At 41.1% G+C, this 26,777-nt stretch overlaps 1 protein-coding gene across 1 annotated transcript in view; it reads left to right on the top strand.

Annotated features, from left to right (window-relative positions):
* The window catches only part of adgra3 (adhesion G protein-coupled receptor A3), a 250,405-nt gene that overhangs the window by 146,426 nt on the left and 77,202 nt on the right, over positions 1 to 26,777 (top strand). The window contains exons 3-6 of the mRNA XM_078545705.1: positions 11,741 to 11,812; positions 20,927 to 20,998; positions 21,901 to 21,972; positions 23,591 to 23,751. Of these exons, the coding sequence (XP_078401831.1) occupies positions 11,741 to 11,812; positions 20,927 to 20,998; positions 21,901 to 21,972; positions 23,591 to 23,751 (377 nt within the window). The remainder of the gene's footprint in view (positions 1 to 11,740; positions 11,813 to 20,926; positions 20,999 to 21,900; positions 21,973 to 23,590; positions 23,752 to 26,777) is intronic.

Raw genomic sequence — 26,777 nt, 5'->3', positions numbered from 1 at the left:
TTCGCTGATGATTGCACAATGTTCAGCACCATTCATGTCTCCTCAGATACTGAAGCAGTCTATGTCCAAATGCAGCAAGACCTGGACAATATCCAGGCTTGGGCTGACAAGTAGCAAGTAACATTCACATCACACGAGTTTCAGGCAATGACCATCTCCAACAAGAGAGAATATAACCATCGCCCTTGATGTTCAATAGCATTACCATCACTGAATCCCCCACTATCAACATCCTGGGAGTGATCATTGACCAGAAACTGAACTGGACTAGCCATATAAATACTGTGGCTACAAGAGTAGGTCAGAGGCTAGGAATCGTGCGACGAGTCGCTTACCACCTGACTCCCCAAAGCCTGTTCACCATCTACAAGGCACAAGTCAGGAGTGTGATGGAATACTCACCATTTGCCTGGTTGAGTGCAGCTCCTACAACACTGAAGAAGCTTGCCACCGTCCAGGACAAAGCAGTCCTCTTGATTGGCACCCTATCCACAATCATTCACTCCCTCCACCACTGATGCACAGTGGCAGCAGTGTGTACCATCTACAAGATGCACTGAAGGAATTCACCAAGACTCCTTCGCCAGCACCTTTCAAACTGACGACCACTACCACCTAGAAGGACAAGAGCAGCAGATAGATGGGAACAGCACCACCTGGAAGTTCCTAACAGCACTGTGAGTGTACCGACACAACAAGAACTGCAGCGGTTCATGAAGGCAGCTCACCACCACCTTCTCAAGGGCAACTAGGGATGGGCAATAAATCACAGAATCAAGCAGTGCAGAAGAGGTCCTTCGGCCCATCGAGTCTGCACCGACACATGAGAAACATTTGACCTACCTACCTAACCCCATTTACCAGCACTCGGCCCATAGCCTTGAATGTTATGACGTGCCAAGTGCTCATCCAGGTACTTTTTAAAGGATGTGAGGCAACCTGCCTCCACCACCCTGCCAGGCAATGCATTCCAGACCGTCACGTCACCACCCTCTGGGTAAAAAAGTTTTTCCTCACATCCCTGTCTAAACCTCCTACCCCTCACCTTGAACTTATGTCCCCTTGTGACTGACCCTTCAACTAAGGGGAACAGCTGCTCCCTATCCACCCTGTCCATGCCCCTCGTAATCTTGTACACCGCGATCAGGTCACCCCTCAGTCTTCTCTGCTCCAACAAAAACAACCCAAGTCTATCCAACCTCTCCTCATAACTTAAATGTTTCATCCCAGGTAACATCCTGGTGAATCTCCTCTGCACCCCCTCCAGTGCAATCACATCCTTCCTATAATGTGGCGACTAGAGCTGCACACACTACTCCAGCTGAGGCCTCACCAATGTTCTATACAACTCCAACATGACCCCCCCGTACTTTTGTAATCTATGCCTTGATTGATAAAGGCAAGTGTCCCGCATGCCTTTTTCACCATCCCACTAACATGCCCCTCCGCCTTCAGAGATCTATGGACCCACACGCCAAGGTCCCTTTGTTCCTCAGAACTTTCTAATGTCATGCCGTTCATTGAATACTTCCTTGTCAAATTACTCCTTCCAAAGTGTATCACCTCACACTTTTCAGGGTTAAATTCCATCTGCCACTTACCTGCCCATTTGACCATCCCATCTATATCTTCCTGTAGCCCAAGACACTCAACCTCACTATTAACCACCCGGAAAATCTTTGTGTAATCCGCAAACTTACGAATCCTACCCCCCACATAGTCATCTATGTCGTTTATATAAATAGCATAATAGGGGACCAAGCACAGATCCCTGTGGTACGCCACTGGACACTGGCTTCCAGTCACTAAAGCATCCTTCTGTCATCACCCTCTGTCTCCTACAACTGAGCCAAATTTGAATCCACCTTATCAAATTACCCTGTATCCCCTGTGCATTTGCCTTCTTTATAAGTCTCCCATGTGGGACTTTGTCAAAGGCTTTGCTGAAATCCATATAAACTACATCAACTGCACTACCCTCATCTACACACCTGGTCACCTCCTCAAAAAATTCAATCAAATTTGTTAGGCATAACCTCCCTCTGACAAAGCCATGCTGACTATCCCTGATCAAACCTTGCCTCTCCAAGTGGAGGTAGATTCTCTCCTTCAGAATTTTCTCCAATAGTTACCCTACCTCTGACGTGAGACTCACTGGCCTGGAGTTCCCTGGTTTATCTCTACAACCCTTCTTAAATAGCGGAACCACATTAGCTGTTCTCCAGTCCCCTGGCACCTCCCCTGTGGCCAGAGAGGAATTAAAAATTTGGATCAGAGCCTTGCAATCTCCTCCCTTGCCTCCCTCAGCAGTCTGGGACACAAATCATCCAGATCTGGAGATTTGTCCACTTTTAAGCCTGCCAACACCTCCAATACCTTGTCACTCCTTATATCAATTTGCTCAAGAACCTCTCAGTTTCTCTCCCCAAGTTTCGATACCTTCATCCTCATTCTCTTGGGTGAAGACAGATGTGAAGTATTCATTCGATATCTAGCAATGTCCTCTGGCTCCACCTTGGTCCCTTATGGGCCCTACTCTTTCCCTGGTTATCCTCTTCCCATTGATATACTTATAGAACGTCTTGGGATTTTCCCTACTTTTACCAGCCAGAGCTTTCTCATATCCTCTCTTTGCTCTCCCAATTGCTTTCTTAAGCTCCACCCTGCACTTTGTGTACTCCACTAATGCCTCCGCTGATTTGCTTCCATTGTACCTACTAAAAGCCTCTCTTTTCCTTCTCATCGTAACTGAATATCTCTGGTCATCCATGGTTCTCTGGGCTTGTTACTCCTTCCTGTCACCTTACAGGGAACATGTTGAGCCTGTACCCTCCCCATTTCCTTTTTCAACACCCCCCACTGCTCCTTTGTAGATTTCCCCACAAGTAGCTGTTCCCAATCTACCTTGGCCTGATCCTGCCTTATTTTACTAAAATCCACTTTCCCCCCGCAATCCAAAACATTTTTTTGCAACTTGTCTATTTCTTTGTCCATAACAAACTTAAACTGTACCATGTTGTGGTCGCTATCACTAAAATGCTCGCCCACCACCACCTCAACCACCTGACCGACCTCATTTCCCAGAGTTAGGTCCAGCACTGCGCCGTCCCTTGTTGGACCCCTCTACATATTGACCTCAAAAGTTCTCCTGTACACATTTCAAGAAATCCACTCCATACAAGTCCTTAACACTATGTCTATCCCAATTAATGTTTGGAAAGTTGAAATCACTTAATATAATTGCCCTATTATTGCTTTTACACACCTTCGCAAATTTGCACATATTTGCTCCTTAATTTCCCGCTGACTATCTGGGGGTCTTTAATAAACACCTAACAATGTGGCTGCTCCTTTTTTATTCCTAATTTCTAACCACAAAGCTTTATTCGATGCCCCCTCCAAGATATCAACTCTCCTTATTGCAGTAACTGACTCCTTAACTAATAATGCAATGCCTCCTCCTCTTTTACCCCCTCCCCTGTCTCGCCTGAAGATTCTATATCCCAGAATGTTGAGCTGCCAATCCTGCCCCTCCCTCAACCATGTCTCTGTGATGGCTACCATATCACAATTCCACGTGTCAATCCTCACCCTTAACTCATCTGTTTTACCTGTTATACTCCTGGCATCAAAGTAGAGGCCACCCAGCCTTGCCTTACTCCCTTGAAACTTAATGCAGCTGTACTCCCTCTGACTTGATTGTACAGTAGTATTATGATGTGTCCCTATTCTGCTAACATTCTGTGTCCCCTCCTCCTGCCGAATTAGTTTAACTTCCTCCCAACAGCACTAGCAAACCCACCCGCAAGGATGTTAGCCCCGCTCTGGTTGAGATGTAGACCGTCCCGCTTGTACAGGTCCCACCTTCCCCAGAAACGGTCCCAGTGATCCAGGAATCTAAAACCTTCCCTCCTGCACCAACTCTTAAGCCACATATTCATCTGTGCTATTCTCTTATTTCTGAGCTCGCTAGCACGTGGCACTGGGAGTAATCCAGAGATTACAACCCGAGTGGTCTTGCTTTTTAGTCTCCTGCCTAACTCCCTGAATTTTTGATGCAAGACCTCATCCCTCTTTCTACCTATGTCAAAATGCTGGCCCAGCCAGTGAAGCCCACATCCCATGAATGAATTTTATAAAATCTCCTAAACGTTAGCCTGAGTTGCTTGCAATTGACAGCATGGTGAAAGTAATGTATGATTCTTATTCATTCCTGATGGGAGTTTATTTGCATTGCTGTACACACTAATGCTACAGAAGCGGCATATCATGATGCATCATGGGATTGTCCAGGCTTGGCCACGTTGCGAATATAAGTTTTAAAGTGTTTGCAGTAGAAATAACTAGAATGAATATGACTTTTTGGCCAGGCCCAGAAGTTAAATGACTAACCTATGGCTACTTCATGATAAGCAAAGGTATGTGACCTTTGGGTCAGGATAAAATAAGTTGATGAATGGTCTGAGTTATACTGTAGTAAACTGATAGCTTGGCGTCAGGATCAAGGTTTGCAGAATGCTAGGCACTGCAGTGAAATGTCGGGATAGGTAAGCAAAGTACATGTTTTGGAACACTGTTTATGCTAATAGTCAGGCCATTCCGTGATTTTTTTTACAAATTCCTCCAGAACTGCAGGGGTGATTCCGTATTTATGCTGTAAACTTATTTGTAATTAGGGATGTAACAATTAGACGTATAAGAACATTGAGAGTTAATGATGAGCTACCTAACTCCTCATCACTATATACTGACAGAAACTGTGTAACTTCGAATTGCCTTTTAGAGCATTCTGAAAGAGCATTTCCCTTGTGCACACACTCGTACCGATAAAGAACTACTGCTGAATCGACCTACAGTTGACACTGTGTCAAGTGCCTTTTAGATACGCCGCAACACTACTTTTCTACTTTTAGGAGTTCAGACTTTCAAAATAAAACATTTTCAATGTACTACCTGGTCTTATTTTGCCTCTTCAGTTTTAAGCCAATAATTTTAGTTTCTGATATAATGAACTGGTAAACATTTGATACCCATAATTCATCCAGTGTTCTCTAGCTCTTAAGTACATTGTCGAGAGCAAAAGGCCAGCAAGTCATGTTTTGAGACTGTTTTGTCTCCACATTCCAGTACTTTTATCTAAGTTTTGATATTTTCAACAGCTATCACATTTTGGAAATGTTGAGACATGCCAAATCATACACAAGATAACTGAAAAAAATTTAAGTGCTTCATTTTAAATTTGTAATTCTGGAATTGCTTTGCAGTATGCAGCACAAATCATCAAAAATATTGCTTTTCAGTGATATGTTTGTTTGCATCATGGCCACTTGACACATTACTGTGAATTTTTCATTGCTCATTTTGGATTCTACCAGATCTCATTGCAGTCTTGATACAAACATGGACAAGAGAGTTGAATTCCAGAGGTGAGGTGGGAGTGACTGCCCTTGATATCAAGGCAGCATTCAATCTAGTGTGGCATCAAAGTTCCATGGGGATCGGAGGAAAACTCTCCCCTAGTTGGATTCATACTGAGCACAAAGAAAGATGGTTATAGTTGTTGAAAACCAATCATCTTAGGCTGAGGATATCAGTGCAGGGGATCCCCACCGCAACATCCCAGCTTTCTTGAGCTGCTTCAACATAAAGTCAGAAGTTAGGACATTTGCTGATGATTGCACAGTGCTCAGTTCCATTCACAAGGAATAGTCTCCACTTGCCTAGATGAATCATAGAATGGTTACAGCACAGAATGAGGCAATTTAGCCTTTTGTCTCCATGCTGGCTCTCCACAAGAGCAACTCACCTAGTCATAAAATCATAAGAAATAGGAGGAGGGGTAGACCATTCAGCCCATTGAACCTGCTCCACTGTTCAATGAGATTGTGGCTGGCCCGATTGTGGCCTTGACTCCACTTTACTGCCTGCTTCGCCCCCCTCCCCTCCCACCCCCCCATAATCTTTGACTCTCTAGTGATCAAAAATCTGTCTAGCTTAGCCTTGAATATATTCTTGATCCAGCTTCCACTGCTCTCTGTGGAATAGAATTCCAAAGACTACCAACCCTCTGAGAGAAGAAATTCCTTCAATTCTATCTTAAATGTGAGAAGCCTTATTTTGAAATTGTGCCCCCACTTTATAGATTCCCCTATGAGGGGAAATACCCTCTCAGCATCTACCCTGTCAAGCCCTCTCAGGATCTTAATATGTTTTAATAAGATCGCCTCATTCTTCTGAACTCCAATGAGCTCAACCTTTCCTCATAAGAACAACCACTTCATCCCAGGAATCAGCCGAGTAAACCTTCTCTGAACTGCTTACAATACAAGTATATTCCCCTTAAGACCAAAACTGTACCCAGTACTCTAGGAGTGGTCTCACCAATGTGCTATACATTTGTAGCAAGAACTTTTGTACTCCATCCCTCTTGCAGTAAAGGCCAACAACCATGTTCCTTTCTAATTACTTGCTGTGCCTACATGCTAACTTTTTGTGATTCATGTACAAGGACATCCAGATCCCTCTGTACCACAGCATTCTGCAATCTCCATTTATGTAATAATCTGCTTTTCTATTTTTCCTACCAAAGTGGACAACCCACATTACACTCTATCTGGATCATCAAGAAGAGTGACGAGGCTCAAATAAGAGCATCTAAAATGAAAGAACTCAGATGGTTATTGTGTGTGTCATGGATGGCCAAGTAGACAAATGAGTGGGTGCTCGAGAAAGCTGGAGTTAAGAGGAACTTATTTAAGGCACTGATATCAAGGAAGCTCAGGTATTTTGGACATGTGATGCAAACAAGAGTCAAGTGCTTGGAAAAAGAGGTAATGCAAGGCAAAACACCTAGAAAATGTGCACAAGACTCAAGATGGCATGGATGGATAATATTAGAATGTGGACTGGCCTCATAATGGGATGGGCAGTGGAGAATAAAAATATGTGAAGAAAGATTGTTCATACTGTGGCCAACCCTCAGAACAAGGACGGATGAAAGACAAGACTCTATCTGTCAAATTTCTGCCCATTAACTTAACCTATCTATATCCCTTTTCGGGGATAGTGCTGTTACATTTGGGATTTTCCAATCTGCTGGACCTTCCAGAATCTAGGTAATTTTGTAAGATTAAAACCAATGTATACACTATCACTGCTGCCACTTCTTTTAAGACCCTGGGGTACAGGCCATCAGCTCCAGGGGAATTTTCAATCTTTAGTCTCATTAGTTTTACTCGTACTTTTTCTTTAGTTGTGATTGTTTTAAGTTCCTCCTTTTTTGCCACTGGCTTTTTTACTATTCTTGGGATGCTTTTTGCATCTTCCACTATGAAGATATTTGATCAAAGTCTCTGCTGTTTCCTCCTTTCTCATTATTGATTCCCCAGTCTCATCCTCTAACAGACCAAAACTTTCTTTAGCTACTCTTCCTTTTTATATACTTTTACTGTATTTTTATATTTCTTGCTAGTTTTCTCTCATTCCAAATTTCTCCCTCATTTTTTTGTCAAGCTTTGATGTTTTCTAAAATTTTCCCAAACTTCTGGCTCACTGCTAATCTTTGCAGCATTGTATGCCTTTTCCCTCAATTTGATGCCATCCTTAATTTCGTTCCTTAGCCATGGATGGTGCATCCCTCTCTTGGAGTCGTTCTCAGTGGAATATATCTGAGAGAGTTATGAAGCATCTCCTTAAATGTCTGCCACTGCTTTGTGACCGTCTTACCTTTTAACCCATTTTCTCATTCCAATTTAGCCAACTCTGTCTTCATACCCTTGTAATTGCCTTTAATTGTAAAACTCTACTTTTAGACACTTTCTCACCCTCAAACTGAATGTGAAATTCTATCATGTAATGTAACTCTTACCGAGAGGACCCTTTTACTATGGGGCCCCACTTCCCCAACCTTTTCCACATAACCCTGCAATTTCTTTTCTCTTCAGATAATTGTCCAATCCTCATTTTATAACCACGCTTGAATCTACCTCCACCACAGTCTTGGGCAGGCATTCCAGATCCTAACCACTAAGAAACAGAACAGCTTTTCCTCATGTTATCATTTCTTTTGCCAGTCACCTTAAATCATTGTCCTGATTCTTGAGTGAAAGGGAGCAATGTCTCCCCGTCTACTCCGTCCTCCAAAGAGAACAGTCCCAGCTTCTCCAGTCTATCCACAAAACTGAAGCTTCTCATTCCTGGAACCATTCTCATAAATCTTGCCTGCACCATCTCCTTTGCGTTTACATCCTTCCCAAGGTGTGGTGCCCAGAACTGGATGCCGGACTCCAAGTGAGGCCAAACCAGTGTTTTATACAGATTTATCACAACTTCCTTGCTTTTGCTCTGTATACCCCTGCTTATAAAGCCCAAGGTCCTACATGATTTATTAACCACTTTCTCAACCTGCCCTGCCACCTTAAATGATTTGTGCATGTATACATCCAAGCTCCTCTGAACATCCTTGAGAATTGTGCCCTTTTCTATATTGCCTCTCCTCTTCCTACCAAAATGAATCACTTCATATTTCTCTGCATTAAATTTCATTTGCCACATATCCGCCCATTGCACCAACCTGTCTATGTCCTCTAGAAGTCCATCACTCTCCTCTTCACAATTCACAATACTTTCTTTGCCATGCACAAATCTTGAAATTGTGCCCTGTACACCAAAATCTAGGTCATTAATATATATCAGGAGAAGCAGGGTTCCTAACAATGACCCCTGGGGAAGCCCACTGTATGCCTTCCTATAGTCTGAAAAACAACTGTTCGTGACTTCACTTTGTTTCCTGTCATTCAGCCAATTTTCATATCCATTCTCCTACTGTCCCTTTTATTCCATGAGCTCTAACTTTGCTGACAAGTCTGTTGTGTAGCACTGTATCAGTTGCCTTTTGGAAGTCCATGCACACCACATCAACCACACTAACCTCATTAACCCTTTCTGTTATCTCATCAAAACATGCAAGCAAGTTAGTTAAATGTGATTTGCCCTTAAAAAAAAACATACATGCTAGCTTTCCCTAATTAATCCACAGCTGTCCAAGTTATTGTTAATTTTGCCCTGAATTATTGTTTCTAAAAGCTTTCTCACCACGGATGTTGAACTGACTGACCTGTAGTTACTGGGCTTGTCCTTCAACCTTTTTTTGAGGAAGGATGTAACATTTGCAATTCTCCAGTCCTCTGGCACCACCCCTGTATCTAAGTAGCATTGGAAGATTATGGGCAAGGACTCCACAATTTACACTCCTCCTTCCCTCAGTATATTTGGTTGTATCTCATCTGATCCAGGTGACTTATCAACTTTAAGTACAGCCAGCCTACCTAATACCTCCTCTTAATCAATTTTTAGTTTTTCCAGTGTCTTAACTTCCTCCTCATTCACCATGACTTGGGCTGCATCATCTTCCATGGTGAAGACTAAGGCAAAGGTTTCATTTGATACCTCAGCTATGCCTCCTGTCTCCATGTGTAAATCCCTTTTAAGTTCCCCAATTGGCCCCACTGCTTATTTTACCTCCTTTTTACTATTTTTATATACCCAGAGAAGACTTTTGAATTCCTTTTTATGTCAGTTGTCAGTCTCTTCTCACACTCTCTCTTTGCTTTCCTTACTTGTTTTTTTTTCACTTTCTGAACCTGTTATATTCAGCCTGGTTCTCAATTGTATTATTCACATGACATTTATAATATGCACCCTTTTTCTGCTTCATCTTACTCTTATCTCTTTCATCATCCAGGATGTTCTGGAATTCTTTGCCCTACTTTTCCCTCTCGTGGAAATGTACCTTGACTGTACCCAAACTCTTAAAGGCAGCCTATTGTTCTGTTACAGTTTTGCCTGGAAATCTTTCATTCCAATTTACCTGGACCAGATCTGCTCTCACCCATGGAAGTTGGTCCTACCCCAGTTAAATTATTTTTACCCTGGATTGCTCCTTGTTCTTTTCCATAGCTAACCTAAACATTATGATGCTATGATCACTGTCCCCTAAATGTCCTCTTACTGACACTTGATTTACTTAACCTACTTCATTCCCCAGAACCAGATCTAGCAATGCCTCCTTCCTCAGACCAGAAACAGCATTCAAGGAGCTTCACACCTCCAGAATAAAATAACCTGCTTGATTGGCACCCCATTCCCTACCTTAAACATTTACTGCCTCCATCACCAGTGCACAGTAGGAACAGTGTGCCATCTACAAGTTGCACTGTAGCAACTCAAGACTTCCTTGACAGCATCTCCTCAATTCTTGATCTCCATTGCCTTGAGGGAAGGAAAGAGTTGGAGAGAGCCTTTATGTTTATTGGCTAGCATTTCATGCAATGATTGTGCTGCATTCACCCCGATAATTCCACCCTACACAAACTCAAACTCATTATTGCCTTTCACCCTATTTGGTTCTAACTCCTGGTTAACTATCACCCTTACCCATGGCGACTTACATTGGCTCTCTATTTTCCATTGCTTTGATTGAAAACTTCTGGTACTAAAAATAAATTCATGGTCGTGCAGCACCTCATTTCTGTAATCTCCCAGCCTACCATTATAATGCCCAGTTCTCACCCTTTGCTCTTCTATTCGGATTTAGTGCCTGATCCCCTGTTTCCTATTCCCTTCAGTGGCATAGCCTTCAGGCACCCTACCCATGCACTCTGGCATTCTGTGTCTAAACTCATCTACAGAAGCTGTCTCAAAGCCCACCTCTTCATCAACAATACCTTCAGCCAGTTGCTACTTAGTGCCTGACCACTCCCCCTTCGTGAAATGCCTGGACATATTGGATATATTATTTTAAAAAATGGATTGTTGAACTGTTGGCCTAGGAAAGTTCCAAGTTTGATTGATTTTGAGTCAAGTTGCTTGATCTTATTCGGGTCGTCAAAAATGCAAAGGCATTACAAATGTAAAAATTTATCTTTGGACACAGGAAGAGGGAAATTGGCTCAGCATCACATAGGATCCTGCTGGAGATGTTCAAGTGTAGATGGTGGATGCAGACTGGATTGGGTATTTTTGTGCTGTGCCCATGATTAAATATTTTATATTTGTTTGCCATTTTGTATTCATATTTTGAGGGCTGCTGCCACATATGGAACATTACCATGTCATGGGTTGTTTCCTTCAGGGAGTTGGGGTAAAAGAGGAAAGTTAAAGGAAAGATTCATGAGTGCTGCCCTTTTGGAGGAAAAAAATGGGATAAAGAATTGGTACCAAACTGAAAATATTTTAAAAGAAGTGTGGCTGTCTTGGAAGTTGGGAAAAGATGGTCTCTTTACCATGCTGTCAAAACGTAGTAATTATTATTTTCTATATTTCCACATTTGCAATTTTAAGAGGCTGATGCATACTTTTCTATGTAGTCTTTATGGTTTGGATTTTATTTTTAAATGCGCTGATACATTTGAGTCTCATAAATTGTACTCCTTTTAAAAACTACATAACAGATTTTGATTCATTATATTACATTGTGTTTGACTATAAACCATAGTTACTATAGTTTTGCCATGCATCTAATAAAATGTTACCAATAAATTGCCTAAGTAAAACATTTTTATTCAATGACATGTATATTCCATGTCATCTATACACTGCTAAAATATTAGTTGTTACGTAAAAGATGCTCTAATTGATGTTTTGGACTTAGCAAGTATCCTTAGTACATTCACAAAAGAAAGCTTTGTGTTCTAACTAATTAGAATATAAGCCATTAAAGTTGATGCTTTTTCTCTTGTAGAGACATGAAGAATAATCTTATTGGTAATATAGAATCAGATGCCTTCTGGGGACTTTCAGCACTGAAAAGACTGTGAGTATTGAAATATTGATGCATGTGAGTGTGAGGCATCAATGGCTGATTGTGCTTTCTACACTTAGTACAGTAAAATAGCTGTTATCAGGCACACTCTAACAACCAGAATTCTCTGTTAACCCGAATTCTGGGGTTGGGTTTATCAGGTCTGTTTTTTGATTGGAGATGTCAAACTCTCAGGTAATAGGTATCGGGGGCCTGTCCTCACTTTGGTCTCAGCCTCTCACTGCTCTGCAGCACCATATTCCCTTGGTGCCGCTCACTCTGCACACCTGCTCCCCCACCTCTTGAGTGACCTCGATACCTGTGTGACCATCTGGAGCTTCTAATTAGATGAAAACGCAGAACTTGCCTTACATTTGGATCTGGTAATGTGTAATGAGGCAGGTTTAATGAATGATGTCAGAGTAAAAGATCCCCCAGGAAACAGTGATCATAAATGGTAGAATTTAGCATTCAGTTTGAGAATGAGAAACTTGGGTCGGAAACAACTGTACTAAACTTAAATAAAGGTAATTACAAAGGAATGAGGGCAGAGTTGGCTGGAGTAGACTAGGAAAGCAATTTAGCAGAAAAGACAGTTGATGAACAATGGCAGACGTTTAAGAAAATAGTTCATGACTCACAACAAAGATATAGCCCAGTGAGGAAGAAGGATTCTAGGAAGGGGATAAGCCAACCATGGTGAACCAAGGAAGTTAAGGACAGTATCAAATTGAAAGAAAAAACATACAATATAGCAAAGATTAGTGGTAAGCCAGAGGATTGGGAAAGTTTTAAAAACCAACAAAAGATGACAAAAAAAGGAGAAAATAAATGTTGAGGGTAAACTAGTAAGTAATTTAAAGCGAACAGTAAGAGCTTCTTTAAATATATAAAAAGGAAGAGGGAGACCAAAGTGAACATAGGCCCCTTAGAGAATGAGGCTGGGAAATAATGGGGAACCAAGAAATGGCAGAGGAATTGAATAAATACTTTGCATCAGTCTTCATGGTAAAAGACACTAATAGCATTCCAAAAATACCAAATAATCAAGGGGCAAAGGGGGTGGGGCAGGGGGAAGGAAATAAATACAGTAACTATCACTAGAGAAAAAGTACTAGGGAAACTATTGGGGCTAAAGGCCAATAAGTCCCTGGACCTGATCGGTTCAATCCTAGGATATTAAAAGAATATCCTACAGAGATAGTGGATGCACTGGTAGTAATCTTCCAAGAATCCTTAGGTTCTGGAAAAGTCCCAGAAGATTGGAAAACTGCCAAAGTAACACCCTTATTCAAAAAGGGAGGGAGACAAAAAAACAGGTAACTATAGGCCAGTTAGGTTAACATCTGCCATTGGGAAAATGTTGGAGTCTATTAAAAAGGATGTAATAGCAGAGCATTTAGAAATGCATAATGTAATCAAGCAGGGTCAGCATGGCTTCATGAAGGGGAAATCATGCCTGACAAATTTATTAGAATTCTTCGAGGAGGTAACAAGCAGGATAGATAAAGGGGAATGAGTAGATGTAATATATTTGGATTTCCAAAAGGTGTTCGATAAGGTACCGCACATAAGGCTACTTAATAAGATAAGAGCCCATCATATTGGGGGTTGTATATTATCATGGATAGAGGATTGGCTAACTAATAGAAGACAGAGAATTGGGATAAGGGGGGCATTTTCAGGATGGCAACCTATAACTAGTAGAGTGCCACAGGGGTCTGTGCTGGGCCCACAATTATGTACGATATATATTAATGACTTGGACGAAGGAAGTGAATGTACTATTGCCAAGTTTGTGGATGACATAAGAATAGGTGGGAAGGTAAGTGGTGAGGATGACACAAGGAGTCTACAGAAGGATATAGACAGGTTAAGTGAGTGGGCAGAAACTTGGCGGATGGAATATAATGTGGGAAAATATGAGGTTATGCATTTTGGCAGAAAGAATAGAGGAGCTGAATATTATTTACATGGAGAAAGACTGCAGAAAGCTACAGCACAGAGGGATTTGGGAGTCGTCATGCATGAATCCCTAAAAGCTAACATACAAGTTCAACAGGTAATAGGGGAGGCAAATGAAATGTTGGCCTTTATTTCAAAGGGAATGGAGTATAAAAATAGGGAAGCCATGTTAAAACTATACAAGGCACTAGTTAGACCACATCTAGAATACTGTGAACAGTTTTGGTCCCCTTTTCTAAGGAAAGATATACTGGAATTTGAGGCAGTCCCGAGAAGGTTAGAGTCATAGTCATAGAGGTCCACAGCACAGAAAAAGGCCCTTCGGCCCATCGAGTCTGCGCCAGTCAAACAAGTACCTAACTATTCTAATCCCATTTTCCACCACTAGGCTCATAGCCTTGTATGCCATGGTATCGCAAGTGCACATCCAAATACTTCCTAAATGTTATGAGGGTTTCTGCCTCTACCACCCTTTCAGGCAGTGAGTTCCAGATTCCCACCACCTTGTGGGTAAAAAAATTCTTCCCCACATCCCCTCTAAACCTCCTGCCCCTTACCTTAAATCTCTGCCCCCTGGTTATTGATCTCTCCACCAAGGGAAAAGTTCCTTCCTGTCTACCCTATCTATGCCCCTCATAATTTTATACACCTCAGTCATGCCCCCCCCCCCTCAATCTCCCCTGTTCCAGGGAAAATAACCCCGGTCTATCCAATCTCTCCTCATAAGTAAAACTCTCCAGCCCCTGCAACATCCTGGTAAATCTCCTCTGCACTCTATCTGGTGCAATCACATCCTTCCTATAATGCGGATTCCAGAACTGCATGCAATACTCTAGCTTGTGGCCTAGCCAGCGTTTTATACAGTTCCAGCATAAACTCCCTACTCTTATATTCCATGCCTCAGCTAATAAAGGCAACGCCTCCTTAACCACCTTATCTACCTGTCCCGCTACCTTAAGGGACCGGTGGACACATACACCAAGGTCCCTCTGATCGTCGGTACTTCCCAGGGTCCTACCGTTCACGTGTATTCCCGTGCCTAGTTTGTCCTGCCCAAGTGCATTACCTCACACTTATATGGATTAAATTCCATTTGCCACTGATCAGCCCATCTGACCAGCCCATCTATATGCTCCTGTAATCTAAGGCTATCCTCCTCTCTATTTACCACCCCACCAATTTTCGTGTCATTCGCGGACTTACTGATTAACCCTCCTGCATTCAAGTCTAAATCATTTATATATACCACAAGCAGCAAGGGACCCAACACCAATCCCAGTGGAACCCCACTGGACACAGGCATTCAGTCACAAATACACCCCTCGACCATCACCCTCTGCTTCCTGCCACTCAGCCAATTCTGGACCCAAATTGCCTTGGATCCCATGGGCTCTTACCTTCGTCCTCATTCTCCCATGCGGGACCTTATCAAAAGCCTTGCTGAAGTCCAAGTAGGCTACTAGCATTGTTTTCATCTACACACCTGGTCACCTTTTTGAAAAATTCAATCAAATTGGTCAGACATGATCTCCCCTTAACAAAACCATGCTGACTGTCCTTGGATTAATCCCTGCCTCTCCAAGATTAATTCTGTCCCTCAGAATTGCTTCCAATAGTTTCCTCACCACTGAGGTTAGACTGACTGGCCAGTAGTTCCCTGGTTTAATCCTTTCTTGAATAACTCACTAGGTTGATCCCAGTATGAAGGGATTTTCTTATGAGGAGATGTTGAGTAGGTTGGGCCTGTACTCATTGGCGTTTAGAAGAATGAGTGCTGACCTTATTGAAACATATACGATTCCTAGTGTGTACCCTGTCAGGCCTCCTGAGAGGTTTTTTCCCCTTGTGATAGAGTCTAGGACCGGAGGGCATAACCTCAGAGTAAGGGGGCACCCATTTAAAACAGAGATGAGGAAGAATTTCTTCTCCGAGGGTAGTGAATCTTGTGGAATTCTTTACCGCAGAGGGCTGTAGAGGCTGGGTTGTTATGTTTAGTCAAGGCTCAGGTAGACAGATTTTTAATCGGTAAGTGAATCAAGGATTATAGGGGAAAAGACAGGAAGGTAGATTTGAGGATTATCAGATCTGCCATGATCTCATTGAATGGCAGAGCAGACTCAATGGGCCAAATGGCCTACTTCTGCTCCTATGTCTTATGGTCATCTCAAATCACCAGTATAGTTGATTAACTGGCACCTCCCATTCCCAGGGCATGCCGAATAACAGAGATTTTCCTGTATTATGAATAGAAAAGTGTTGCTTTGGAACAAATTTCAAACCCTGAAACTATCAATATTAATCGGGGTGTAAAATGAGCTATGTTGGATAGGGTTCATTTTATAAAGTCACCCAAATTTCATTTCCACTACCTTCAATAGATTGAAAAATCCAGAAGAGGGTTTATAATGGGTATCCAATCTCTTGTTACCTATTTTATGCCCCCTATAAAGTCAAGTTCCATCCATTTCAGTTAGCCTGGGTTTAGTCTGCAAAATAGACTTAGATTATAATGCACGTTGAGTTGCATACTGTTGCCAAAATATTAGGGTTTTGAACCTGAAGTATGAATTTTTCCAGATTGTCATCCTGTTGTTGGTACAGCCCAAACTCTGCACTTTCTTCCAATTTAGAAGATGATGGTTCCAATAATTTAAAAACAGAGGTGGGAGTTTTGTTCCGTGTACTGATTTTTGTCTAACCCATGTGAGTATTTTTCAATATGAACCTAAAATAGAAGTGATTCAGTAGATTCAATTGTAACAGGAGTTTTCATTGAGCAGGTTTGTTAATTCAATGTGTATGACACGGCTGCTATATTAAGATCTTTAACAAATGCATTCATCTATCAGCCCATCCATCCATCCATAATTTCAACATTATTTCTTTCAAATTTAATGATATACTGTCTAAATGGTGAGCTATTTTTAATATATTATCTTCCATCATTTCTGTCTGCCATTGACAGGTCCCAGTCTGAGGTCGTGCTTATTTCTGTGTTCCAAGCTCCAACCTCTGTTTCCTCTCAAGCCCCAGCTCATCCTTTCCCTTTGTGTGTGTGTGTTTGTGTTTGTGTATTGCAGCAGGTGGATGTGAGACACTGAGTGTTACTTGCTTTTAATTTGTTTGACATTGTGAAATTCCTAAGAACAGTCCAGTAAAGAGACGCCTGAGCCAAGTTCTACACCAGGATTTCAGATCCACTTTTTTTTTTGCATACAAACTCAGTTATGGTAGAAGAAGATAAAAAGCTGGAATCAAAAGATCTAGCCTACAATAGTGATGGGAATTTTGAGTATATTATTTGTCCCTAATGTTTCTTTATTGGTTGAACTCTTCCAAATGGAGTTTGAGAATTCACAGGAGAAGAACCACCATTTTGTACAGAGAGTGAAGATCATAGTTTTGGCTGTCAGAAAGCCTGAAGTCTCTGATCAACCTTCAGGTCTTTTAGAGAGATAAAAGGCGAGAGATCTACAGAAAGAAAGAAATTAACGTATAGTGCGTGAGAAGCATACAGAATGAGACATAAACTGAGAAGAATACAAAGAGTGAGAGACATATCAAAGAAAGAAAAGAGACTAAAAGAAACAAGACTTGTAAATGAGTGATAATAAAAGTTGAGAAAATATGGAAAAATGAACATATAAAGAAATCAACTGGGAAAGATGTGTAACAGCCATGCAGAATGAGCCGGGTTAACATATGGGCAGCTGGCCAGTACAGCACATTGGCAGCCCGTCCATTCCATGGATGAAGAAGTCAGAACTATTTTAAGACTTCAGCCTTATTTAAATGCAACTGGCCAACTTAGCATCAGGTGGCTCGAGTGCAATATGACAAGGATTGGTCTTGAATATTGAGGGATATGCGACCTTCAAGAAGAATAGGAAGCTAGGTAAAGGTGGAGGGGTAGCACTGTTAATCAAGGACAGCATTTGTGCAATAGTTAGAGATAGCGTTGGTTCAGGGGATCAGGATGTAGAATCGGTTTAGGTGGAGATGAGGAATAGTAGTGGGAAGAAGTCACAAGTGGGAGCAGACTACAGGCCCCTTAACAGTAACCAGAATGCAGGACAAAGTATACAAGAAGAAATATTGGGGGCTTGTGATAAAGGGACGACAATAATCATGGGTGATTTTAATCTGCATATAAACTGGAAATATCAGATTGACAGTAGTAGCCTACTGGTTGAGAAGTTCTTAGAATGCTTTCGAGAGAGTTGTTTTAGAGCAGCACATTCTGGAACCAACCAGAGAGCAGGTTTTATTAGACTTGGTATTGTGTAATGTGACAAGATTAATTAATGACCTCAGAGTAAAGGCACCCCTAGGTAACAGTGACTAAGATATGATAGAATTTTACATCCAGTTTGAAAGGGAGAAGAGTGGATCTGAGATTAGTATTTTAAACTTAAATAAGGGCAACTATGTGGGCATAAAAACTGAGCTAGCTAAAGTGAACTGGACTACTAGGCTAGGGGATAGATCAATGGAGAAGCAGTGACAGACATTTAAGGGGATTATTCAGAACAAGTATATTCCTATTATAAAGAAAAATTCCAAAGGGTGGTTATCTAAAGAAGTTGGGGAAAGCATCAAACTTAATGAAAAAGCATATAACTGCGCAAAGATGAATGGCAGATCAGATGATTAGTCAAAATACAGCAGAGAATGACTAAGAGGTTAATCAGGTGAAAGAAATTAGAGTATGAGAGGAAGCTAGCTGGAAATGTAAAAATGGATAGCAAGAGTTTCTACAGGTACTTAAAAAGGCTAAGAGTAAAGTGAGTCCCGGTCTTCTGGAGAGTGACATTGAGGAGTTAATAGTAGATAATAAGGAAATGGCGGATAAAATGAACAAATATTTTGCTTCTGTCATCATTGTAGAAGATACAAAAAACAATCGGGAGGTAGAGGGGAGAGAGGAACTTGGTGAAAGTACAACCACTAGGGAAGCGGTGATGAACAAACTATTGGAGCTGCGGGCTAATAAGTCTCTGGCTCCAGATGGATTTCATCCTGGGGCCTTAAAATAGGTGGCTCTTGAGGTAGTAGATGCGTTGGTGTTAATTGTCCAAATTTCACTAAAGGAAAGGTTCCATCAGGCTGGAAAGAAGCAAATATAACCCCTCTATTCAAGAACAGAGGGAGGCAGAAAACAGGAAACTGTAGGCCCGTTAGCTTGACGCCTGTCGTGGGGAAGGTGTTAGAGTTGAACATTAAAGAGGTTATAGCTGGGTACTTAGAAACATTCAATGTAACCGGGAAGAGTCAGCATGGTTTATGAAAGGGAAATCATGTTTAACCGATTTATTAGAGTTCTTTGAAGGAGTAATATGTGCAGTGGATAGAGGGGTGCCTGTGGGAATACTGTACTTGGATTTCCAGAAAGCATTTCTAAGGTGCTGCATTAAAGGTTATTGTGGAAAGTAAAAGCTCTTGGTGTAGTGGGTAACATATTAGCCTGGACAGAAGATTGGCTGGCTGGCAGAAAACAGAGTATGCATAAATAGGCCTTTGTCTGATTGGTAGGATGTAATGAGTGGAGTCCCCCAGGGTTCTGTGCTGGGGCCTCAACTTTTTATAGTTTACATCAATGACTTAGATGAGGGAGCGAAGGCATGGTAGCTAAATTGCAAATGACACAAAGATAGGTAGGAAAGTATGTTGTGAAGAAGACACAAGGAGTTTGCAGATGGTTATAGATAAATTGAGTGCTTGGGCAAAAAATCTGGCAGATGCAGTGTATTGTGAGAAAATGTGAAGTTCTTCACTTTGGCAGGAAGAATAAAAAAGTAGAGTTTTAATTAAACAGAGAACGAGTGCAGAATTCCGAGGTGCAGCGAGATCTAGGTGTTCTCGTGCTTGAGTCACAAAAAGTTAGTATGCAGGTACAGCGTGTAATCAGGAAGGCTATTGGAATGCTATCCTTTATTGCAAGAGCAATTGAACATAAAAGTAATTATGTTATGCTTCATTTAAACAGGGCATTGGTGAAGCCGCATTTTGAATACTGTGTTCAGTTTTAGTCTCCTTATTTAAGGAAGGAGATAAATGGTTTGGAGGTCATTCAGAGGAGGTTTACTAGATTAATACTTGGGATGAGTGAGTTGTCATATGAGGATTGGTTGGACAGGCTGAGCTTGTTTCCACTGGAGTTTAGAAGAGTGAGGGGTGACTTGATTGAAGTATATAAGGCCCTAAATGGCCTTGACAAGGTGAATGTGGAAAGGATGTTTCCTCTTGTGGGTGAGTCCAGAACTTTGGGGGCGGGGGGGGGGTGTAACCTTTAAAAATTAAGGGCCGCCCTTATGCGGCAGAGATGAGAAGAAATATTTTTCTGTGAGGGCTGTGAGACTTTGGAACACCCTGCTTTAGAAGGCAGTGGAGGCAGACCACTGAATATTTTTAAGGCAGAGATAGATTCTTGTTCAACTCGGGAATTGAAGATTATCAGGGGTAGGTGAGAATGTGCAACTCTAAACACAAACAGACCTTCCACGATCTTATTGAATGGCGGAACAGGCTCGAGGGGTCAATGGCCTCCTTTTCCTTTTTGTATGTTCGTATGCACAGGCCATCAGCTGGAGATGGGGTTGGATGGGCAGGTGTTGCAGTCGGAAAGTGTAACAGTACTCAGTCCTCAGCATAAAGGGCACTTCTAACAATGCAGCATTCCCTCAGTAGCCTACTGTAGTAGTAACTTAGATTTTGAGCTCAGGTTCAAGAGTGGGGCTTGAATCGACTCTTACTCGGGTGAGAGCGAAATCTGATTGAAATTTATGGTTGTCGGTAAGTAACTGCTCATAGTACTGGTAGTGGAAAGTGTATTAGCATAATGGTTTTCATAAGTGGTATGGTGGTCAGCCTCAGGTTCGATTCTTAGCTTTGGATCTCTTTGCTGAAGAAAATTGAAGCATTGCCGCATGGGGAAGGGGGATAATTTGATGGGAATCCACATTAACATGCTTCTGGATGCCTCTTGGCAGCTGGCTTGCAATGGAGCTGTGTGTCCTGGGAGAGGAGAACCCAAAAAAGGAAAGAAAGATAATGGAAGGGTATATGATGTCACAAGATTAGACACTGTATGAAAAGGAGAAAAAAAGCCTCTCCTACTACATATGGTAATCAATATAACCTGGTGGATTTTTTTTCTTACAGGGATTTATCTAACAACAGAATAGGCTGTCTAAATGGGGAAATGTTCAGAGGCGTATCAAACCTTATCCGTTTGTAAGTGATCAGTTTAAGTCAATTTACCTTTTAATTTAAAATAGCATACAATTTGACTTTATTTGATCCTGACATTCTATATATTTTGTTTACTTAATTAGATAGAATTATATAGAACATACTGCACAGAAACAGGCCAATCAGCCCAGCCACACTCTTTATGCTCCACTTGAGCCCCCTCCCATCCTTCCTTATTTTATACTATTAGCCTAACCCTCTTTTCCTCAAATGCTTATCTAGCTTCCCCATAACTTTATCTATACTACCCACCGCAACTACTCCCTATAGTAGCAAGTTCCATATTTTCGCTATTCTCTGGGTGAAGAAGTTCCTTCTAAATTCTGTATTTGATTTCTTGGTGACTGTCTTAAATTGGTGGCCTCTTGTTTTGCTCTTCCCCACAAGTGGAAATACTCTGTGTCTACTTTATCAAAATCTTTAAAGACCTCCAATAGGTCACCCCTCAGACTTCTCTTTTCGAGAGAAGAGGACGAGGCTGTTAATCCTTTCCTGATGGGTATGACCTTGCAGTTCTGTTACCCGCCTAAATCTTTTTTTGCACCCTTTCCAGTGATTCCACACCTTTTGTACAGAACTGTACACGTTATTCCCAAGTATGGGTCAACCAAGGATCAATATAAATTTCAAATAACTTAGGCACAAGGTATTACATTTTTCTATCTACGTTGAAATTAATCTGCCAATTATATGCCTATTCTGCAAGTTTATTAATGCCTTCTTGCAGCTTGTAGTCTCCTCAGTGTTGACTATCTATCCCATTTTGGTGTTAGCTGCAAATTTAGAAATTGTATTTTTGAATCCAACATCTAAATCAGTAATAAATTGTAAACAGCAATTAATGAACAGCACAGGTTTTTTAGAACTAATTTTTCTTTTTTCAGGAACCTTTCAGGAAACCTGTTTTCTACATTGGCACAAGGGACATTTAAGAACCTTTTGTCGCTAAAATACATGTAAGTGATATACTAAGTTTACTTATTTCTCAGCTGTTTCTTACTTTCTGAAAGTTGTATCTACGCTTTCTTTTTCTACTCACTGGAAAATTTAAATTTAAAACTCTTATCATATGTGCAATAACCTTTGCTTGATTCTATTCAAATAGAATAGTATGTTTCTCCCTCAAATGTCCTTGATTGTTATTTATTTTGCATTCCAAAAGAGAAAAGTAAAGGCTATGCTGAAGTGTTGAATTTAATCTGGCTAATTAGAAATTAAGCTGAATATTTTTGTTCAATTGATATATAAAGTTACTAAGTAATGCGATACTTATATATTGTGTTAATGCACAAGGAAACATTAACTACCTTACATCTAAAAAAAACATTGAGTATCCCTTAGTGGCAAATAGGGATTCAAACCATGAAGTAGAATTTCTGTGGGGGGTGGTTCTCCTGATCTATCACTGTAAACTTGGTAGAAGAATAACGGAATTCCCAAAGGCAGTGCAAATGGTGCTTTAAAGTTATTTCTCCTGGGCTTTTTTTCACCAGAGTTACATTAGTCACCCCCCCCCCCCCCCCCCTCACCCACTACCTGCTAAACCAATGTCATTTCCTGTGCATGAATAAATAAAAAAGATAACTTTGAAGGGGAAGCTCCAAAAGTAAAATTGTTCTTCATTCATTTCAGGATGTGTGGTGAAAGTGCTATTAGTTAACCTAATATTGACTTGTTTTCAAAAATAGATGTTTTCCATTTTGTGCTGGTATCAGTTTCGTGTTTTCCTTTTGCACATCATCAAGTCACTAACCTCGACCTCTATGTGCCACACAGCAATTATAATGCAGAAGCTAGGCAAACAAACTACTCATGTTTCTATCTTTGCTCTTCTATGTAAATCATTTGAGGTTACATGTAGCCCTGGGTGTGATTCCCACAACTTACTCTTATATATACAACAGAGCACCTGGTCTCTATTCAGCACCGCCCCACCCCTCCCCTCAACTTCCTAGAGGACATAACAGCAAGTCACAGGGTTGGTCCAACACAATGCACCACATATATTACAGAATGTTTGCAATGGACGATTTTAGTTAATTAAAAACTTACTATTAATTCATTGACTGCGAAATAGCTCATGCAGGTAATATGACAAAGTATAAGTGATCAAGATCCAAAATGTCATGGTTTCATTCAAATCTTTGGTCATGTAAAAGGTTCTCTAATGTTAGATTTCTTGAAGTTCTTAAATTGTCACAAAATGCAGACAAGTTGCAATGTGAATTTTAAAACACAGTTTTATTTCTATGTTGACCTGAATATCTTTAATTTACGATATGCTAGCAAAATGTATTTTTATTGGCTTCATTTCATTCTTACAGAACCACTAAAATCACTAATTTTTAGATGATGAATTGGCAAATATTACAAATTGTACTTTTAGAAAACTTAGATAAAATAAATTTAAACATAAACACTGACACATGGGTTCATCAAACATGTTTTAGGTACCTTTTATTGATGGTGTTGATCTCAGGTTTTTGTAACTTACGAGGTTTTTGAGATAGCATTATTTGTAAAGAAAAGCTATTTGGAAACATTACACTTAATTTTTAATTTTGTCATTGCTAGAGAATTTCAGACGGACTATCTTTTGTGTGATTGCAACTTGCTTTGGATGATTCAATGGATAAAGACTAAAAATATAACTGTACGGGAAACTAAGTGTGCCTTCCCAAAGTCTCTGCACAGTCAGCTAATAACAAGTGTCAAGAAAGAACTTCTGACTTGTGGTAAGAATTTAAGATTCAGCTTTATACTCATGTACCAGTCTTAATGTAACCAATGTAATAAGGCAATTAGAGGAGGAAAGAACTGAAAAGAATTTAAAGCACTTCCAAAAAGCAGGATTTCAGGATCTTAGCAACTCTGTGTGTGTTCACCATTAACACTAATATAAGCCACACCAAATGTCAGCAAGAATTTCAAACTCCCAGGTAGAAATTGTTAGCTGCTGGTCCTTGCTCACTGCAATTCCAGTCATGTGGTGCACTGCCAGGCCTGGTCTGTTCCTGCGCTACCCATTCTGCTTTCCACCTCTGTAATCTGTTGCTTTCTGCTCTCCTAACGCACCAAGATGCTTTTACAATTTTCTGTGCCTAAAGGATGAGTAAAGCCTGCTTCCTCATTGGTCAGGACCCAATCCTCTATGCCCTAAGGTGCAAAAAACTGTGGCCAATAGCAAAGGAAGTTATGAGAACAAACAAAAATTAGCTTTGGCTTTAGGGCTTAGACTATAGCTAATTGGTCATGTCTTGGTCATTCACCATTAGAGGCTAGGCGTTAGAACAGGCAATGACTTATCCTTTATGGAATATTACCTGGTGGGTAAAGGCAACACTGTGAGCACTATATTATGAGGTAGCAAACTTTACCTCACTCCCTGGGAGATTAATTATATTGAGCAAGAAATTGGACCAATTATACTCCTGTGGTTAAACTATAAACACATAATAATGTCATTTCACTTAAGAAGTCACTAATGAGGCACCTGAAACCGTGCCACCTAAAGAGTCTGTGGGGAGTACATCCCTGCTGATCACAACAGCCCCTTAGCTATTTAACGCTGTGAGCAGTGTTAATTAGCTAGAGATGGGACTTCTGCTCCTCATTCGGGCAGAAGTCTCACCTCAGAAAGCGGCTGGCCAATCTTATTGGCCAAAAACTTTATACCCAAGCAACACCAGCAGCAACAGTAACTAGGACTAGAACTAGAAGCAGTCCAGGACCAGGGTGGGGCAGTGGTGGGGCTGTCTCATGGCAGGTTGGGTAGGTGAGGCTTGGGGCATGGGGAGATGGGGTGAGGACCTTGATGGAGAGGAACAGTAGGGAGGGACCACACAACAGGGGACAGAAATAGGGTACCCGCTGTGCCCTTGAGGGAAGCAGCCTCCACCCCCCCACCCCTATCTTCTTTCCTGCCTGGGGCTTGAGCAGGTTGGCCTGCCAGCCTTTGCTCCACCACCTACCACCCTGACAACCCTGAACTCCTCTCACCTGCCTCAGTTGGGGCGAGGGCAGATATATGAACGTATGAATTAGGAGCAGGAGTAGGCCACTCGGCCCCTCAAGCCTGCTCCTCCTTTCAGTAAGATCATGGCTGACCTGATTGTAACCTTAGCTCCACATTCCGGCCTACCCTGATAACCTTTCACCCACTTGCTTATCAAGACTCTATCTTGCACTGCCTTAAAAAATATTCAAAGACTCTGCTTCCACTGCCTTTTAAGGAAGAGTTCCAAAGACTCATGACCCTCATGACAGAAAAAAAAATTCTCTTCATCTCTGTCTTAAATGGATGCCCCTTATTTATAAACAGTGAACCCTAATTCTTGATTCTCCCACAAGAGGAAACATCTTCTCTTCATCCAACCTGTCAAGGATCTTGTATGTTTCAATCAAGTCGCATCTTACTCTTCTAAACGCCAGTGGATGCAATCCTAGCCTGTCCAACCTTTCCCCATAAGACATCCCACCCATTTCAGGTATTAATCTAGTAAATGTTCTCTGAACTGCTTCCAACGCATTTACATCCTTCCTTAAATAAGGAGACCAATACTGTACACAGTTCTCCAGATGTGGTCTCACCAATGCCCTGTATAATTGAAGCATAACCTCTCTACTTTTGTATTCAATTCCCCTTGCAGTAAACAATAACATTCTATTAGCTTTCCTAATTACTTGCTGTACCTGCATATTAACCTTTTGCGATTCGTGCACTAGGACACCCAGATCTCTCTTTATCTCAGAGCTCTGCAATCTCTCACCATTTAGATAATATGCTTCACTTTTATTCTTCCTGCCAAAATGGACAATTGCACATTTTCCCACATTATCCTTCATTTGCTAGATCTTTGCCTACTCATTTAACCTATCTATATTCATTTGTAGCCTTCTTATGTCCTCTTCACAACTTACTTTCCTATCCCTCTTTGTGTCATCAGAAAATTTAGCAACCATACCTTTGGTCCTTTCATCCAAGTCATTTATATAAGTTGTAAAAAGTTGAGGCCCCAGCATTGATCCCTGTGTCACACCACTCGTTATATCTTGCCAACCAGAAAATGACCCACTTTTGCCTACTCTCTGCTCCCTGTTAGCTAGCCAATCTTCTATCCTTGCCAATATGTTACCCTCTACACCATGAGCTTTTATTTTCCATAATAACCTTTGATGTGGCACCTTATCAAATGCCTTCTGGAAATCTGAGTGCAGTACATCCACTGGTTCCCCTTTATCCATAGCTGTTACTACTTCATTTCTTCAAAGAACGTCAATAAATTAGTTAAACATGATTTCCCTTTCATCAGAGCATGTTGACTCTGCCTCATTACTTTGAATTTTTCTAAGAGTCCTGCTATAGCGTCTTTACTGATAGCTTCTAACATTTTTCCAATGACAGATGTTAAGCTAACTGGCCTGTAGTTTTCTGCTTTCTGTCTCCTTCCCTTTTTAAATGAAGGAGTTACATTTGCTATTTTTAATCTAATGGAGCGTTCCCTGAAATTCGGGAATTTTGAAAAGTCAAAACTAATGCATCAGCTATCTCAATATAATATAAAAGCAAAATACTGCAGATGCTGGAAACCTGAAACAAAAACAGAAAATGCTGGAAAAACGCAGCAGGTCCAACAGCATCTGTGAAAAGAACAAAAAACAAGAGTTAACGTTTTGAGCCCTTATGACTCTTCAGAGCTAAAGAGAAGTAAAAACGTAATGAAATTTATACTGTTTAAGGAGAATGGAGCAGGTGAAGCTG

Source organism: Cetorhinus maximus, chromosome 1 (assembly GCF_964194155.1).
Source record: "Cetorhinus maximus chromosome 1, sCetMax3.hap1.1, whole genome shotgun sequence".
NCBI classification, from domain to species: Eukaryota; Metazoa; Chordata; class Chondrichthyes; order Lamniformes; family Cetorhinidae; genus Cetorhinus; species Cetorhinus maximus.
This window is presented reverse-complemented; position numbering and strand designations above follow the sequence as displayed.